Below are 4110 nucleotides of genomic sequence, written 5' to 3'. Positions count from 1 at the left end.
GGGGAAAAAACTAAAACTAATTGATTGTGTAACTTTTTCTTCATTGGGCTATGGGGCAATGCAATGATATGTGTTTTTTGATATATGCAAGAAATGCCTCTGTCAAAATCCAATAAACAAATGGTTTTGCTTTAAAGAAAAGAAAGTGTGTTCTTTGTTCATGTTGCTGGTAGTTATTCACTTTTTTAATCATGCTCTGGGTAAGGATTTAGGAGAAAACATGATTATGCATTTTCCCCAAGTGGGAGCAAGTTCAAGGTTTGGGTATAAAGAGAAAAGTGTTCAAAACTGATTTTGCTGTTATGGTTGTTTGAGGAATCAGGGACACCTGCATACTGCCTTTACTTCCTCAATGAATATTTGATGGGCAACATTTTGTTGAAGAACCTTTTTCAGGCATATCAATCAATATGTCTGAAGAAGGTCCTTGAAGAAACAGTGCCAATTAAATCTCTATTGAACAAGAGAGAAAGACAGTGTGCGGCTGTACCAGATCTCTCAAAATATACATGTCTACTCCATCAACCACTCACAAATATTGTATTCAGGCGAGCAAGAGACTTTTGATGACCTGTTGTTGTTAGAAATGAGTTATATGAGACTACACAACTTCAATGATTGCTCATATGTCCACAGTGTGTGCTCATTGTATCACTTACTGTTTTCACCTCTACTAGTCTTACAGATTTATTTGCTATAGAATTCCATGTGTTAGTCAATAATAACCATGTGGCCTAGTGTAATCTGACCGGAATGTTATAACACTGTAAACACTGGAGATTTGAACAGTTTATATCATCTGGGATTTAGATGAAAGAGAGATGAAACCGTTATCTATTGAATTAATGTGTTTTGGAATTGCAATGTATTCATCCATATAGATAGCAACAAAGCTGTCCTCAGATGCACACAGATTTCACCAATATAGGGCCACCATATAGACACATTGTGAATTATTTTCCTTATAACAAGCCTGAACATATTGGGGTTTTACATAGCCTATATATCCTGATAGCTGGCAGTCTATTCCACAAGGTTTCCAAGCCATTGTGAATATTTATAAAATGTTCTTACCAACATGAAATTCCTAGATACTGTAATTTGTTTATCAAATCATTTAATACAAAAAAGGGGAATGGAGTGAGGGGAAACAAAGTCATTGGCTAGCTAATACATTGATAATACGAATTATAGGAACACACACGCAAACTAGGCTGCATGCAGCACTATAATTTCGGAATTAACCTGTGTCAATTGCGCAATAAGCTTTTGGTTGGCAAATCGATTTCTCAAGATAATTTGGTTACAAATTGGGTTGACAAAGACCGTGAAGAAAAAAAAATACAGCTCCCCATAATCGCCATTAAATCAGCACCGTCGCGCTGTCCATCAGTAATCAGTTAACACCGCAGTACAATGTATTATTGGCCTTCTACGTATACGACAACACTAAGGTGTGAAGGTAAATCGGGGGATGCTGCAGAACTAGAGACGATTCTTTCTGTGAACCTTATGAACCGGAACGAACAATGGTGGCATATGTGCTCTCAACCTGTGGGTCGGGACCCCCAGGGGTGTCCCCACATGATTTTTGGGGGTTCCCAGGTGATAGTGAAGTGACAATTTAAGGACTTTTAAGACATTTTTAATACCTAAAAAAAAAAAAAGGAAGAAAAGAAAAAGACCATACTGCAACAAAAGTATCAACAAACAAAACCATTGGCCACCAAACTGTCAAATGATATAAGCAAAAATTGTGAAAATAGCCGCTCTACAAGCTCACAATGGTGAGCTTGCCTTGTAGATGTGCTATTTTATTTATCTGTGGACAAACGTCAAACAAAATGGGGGGTCCCCAGTTTAAATATGATTATTTTGGGGGGTCGCGGCCTGATAAGGTTGAGAACCACTGCTCTATAGCTAGGCTACTATAGCAACGAGCTCCCAGTTTCCAGAAGAACTCCAGCTTTGTGTCGAAGCAGACCTATACCGACACCACACCGGGCATGCAGCTCACCTGTCAGGCTGTCATAGCACTCGATCTCCGTGATCTCCACGGCTCTGCGCTGCTCCTCCGTCAGCTTGGCCGCCGGCTGGTTGAGGAGGTTGACCTCGGAGCCCGTGGTCGCAACGTCGATGACATGCACCCCCTTGAGCTGCAGCAGAGCCCGGTGGTACTTGCCGATCGCCTCCCGGAATTTCTTCTCCTTGTAGCAGCGGTGGCCCTCCACCTTGAAGTCGACGGCTTTCTGGATCTTTGCCTCCATCTCCGCTTCAGCTGCCGAGCCGGGTTGGCACCCACCACCACCACCACCACCGCCACCACCACCACTGCCGTCTCCTGCACCCGCAGCCGCCGCTAAACTCCGGCCACCCGTTTCGGGGTAGCTTTTAAGGCTCTTTATCTGATGCTGTTTGGCTTCCATCAATCTGTCTCAATGGATGCAGGTGGAGCGGGCCATGCTGATGCTGTGTGTTCTGTCGGAGGAGAGGACTGATGGAGCAGAGTGCTGTGCATAAAGGATGGAGATGGAACGACGATGAAGGCTCTCCAGAAACAGAAGAAAGGGCTCCGGTTTAAATCGTGTATAGGCTACTTAATTAGACCTTTAAAAAAAAACATCAACATCTATGATAATGGTGTATGGGGTTTAAAAAAAAAGGTAAACAGTTGGCCATAACAATCACTGTATTCCCGTCTGGTTAGTAGGCTATATTTCAACCTCTCTGGATAGGATGCTCAGGTCGTGTGGAGCAGCTCTCTCCAGGCACGCGCAGCTTCAGCACCACGGACAGCGCACACGAGCCAATTCCGATGCATTGTGGGAAAAAGAGGAGTCGACTCGTGAGGCGCGCTGCTGCATCACGCCATACAAAACCTCAACATCATTATTTCCCTTCTGAAAATCACAGCATCTGCTGCATACTTATATGTAGGCCTGCATAGCGTGGTGGTGGCAGTGCAATGTGAAATTACTAGGCATATTAATCTACTTTGTATAACTGTAATAGGCTAATAGATCAGGGTAGAATCGCTCTTGTTCCATTAGCCTACATTACATTTGAATTCAGACTCGGAATCAGATTGTCATCAAGATCAGCATAAAATCCCAAGTCCACCAACTCTGATTATTTCATTAACGCGATTTTTAGGGATTTGAAGATAGATAGAAGATGGATGGATGGATGGATGGAGCCAGTGAGTGGTGGAGGAGAAGAAGAAGAAGGGAGACAGCGACCTCCAGGGGGAATATTGGCAGTTACATGAATCTATAGCACACTATAGACCTATAACATAGGCCATCACAAATCCACGTCATCAGTCTATACCTGCATAGTCTTTAACGGTTTTGGGTGCTTTCTGTTTAACTTGGCAAATCATTGTAGCCTTGTATATATTAATACAAAAAGGAATTCATATTATTTACATATTTATACAAACATATAATGTCAATTACTCTCTGGATCATCCAGGACATGGAATTGTTCACTATCTCAATTACTGATATAACTGCTGGTGTAAAGATAATGGAAATTATTACAGTAAATATATACTGTATTGAGACCTGATGAAGACCCACAATGGTCGAAACGTTGTTAAGCTTTTTTGCAATACATTTTCTACTTCCCTTCCTTCTTCTCCAATGTACGTATTGTTGTTCAGCACCTGAATAGTTTTTTGTTGGGATGTGCATGCTTCACTTTGGACTCTCTTTCCAGAAAACATAAATACTGTACGTCTTTATTCATGTCAAATATCTATTGTATCTTATGTATGCAATCCATTATCTGCATGCCAAAAGAAAGATCATCTCTTGCTGGATACATACGGAGGCGGTGTATCATACAAAATGCATTAGGGGCTGAAAGCCTACACCAGGGGTATTCAACTAGATTAGGCAGAGGGCCAAAATTGTAAAATTACTTGAAGTTGGGGGCCACAAGACAAACAAACGAAAGTTCATGGTTTAACCGGAAACCGTTAAGAAATGTGTAACTGGATGGTTCAACGGTTCATTTATTATGTTATTATTTTATTTATTTTGTGTTGCAAAAGTACTTCCACCCTAAAGTGACCCTGAATGTGAGCTGAATGTCATGATTCTGTGA

At 41.5% G+C, this 4110-nt stretch overlaps 1 protein-coding gene across 1 annotated transcript in view; it reads right to left on the bottom strand.

Annotated features, from left to right (window-relative positions):
- Nucleotides 1–2518, bottom strand: part of ttc9b (tetratricopeptide repeat domain 9B) — a gene marked incomplete at its 5' end in the record, with an annotated part of 27358 nt that extends 24840 nt beyond the window's left edge. The window contains 3 exon segments of the mRNA XM_080429547.1: nt 2018–2433; nt 2435–2467; nt 2469–2518. Coding sequence (XP_080285673.1) covers nt 2018–2433; nt 2435–2467; nt 2469–2518 — 499 coding nt within the window.
- Between the last annotated feature and the right edge of the window lie 1592 nt (nt 2519–4110).

The sequence above is a fragment of the Gymnoscopelus braueri genome (assembly GCF_963280865.1).
Source record: "Gymnoscopelus braueri genome assembly, chromosome: 5".
Taxonomy (NCBI): domain Eukaryota; kingdom Metazoa; phylum Chordata; class Actinopteri; order Myctophiformes; family Myctophidae; genus Gymnoscopelus; species Gymnoscopelus braueri.
Note: the sequence above shows the minus strand (reverse complement) of the source record. Positions and strands in the feature narration are given on the sequence as shown.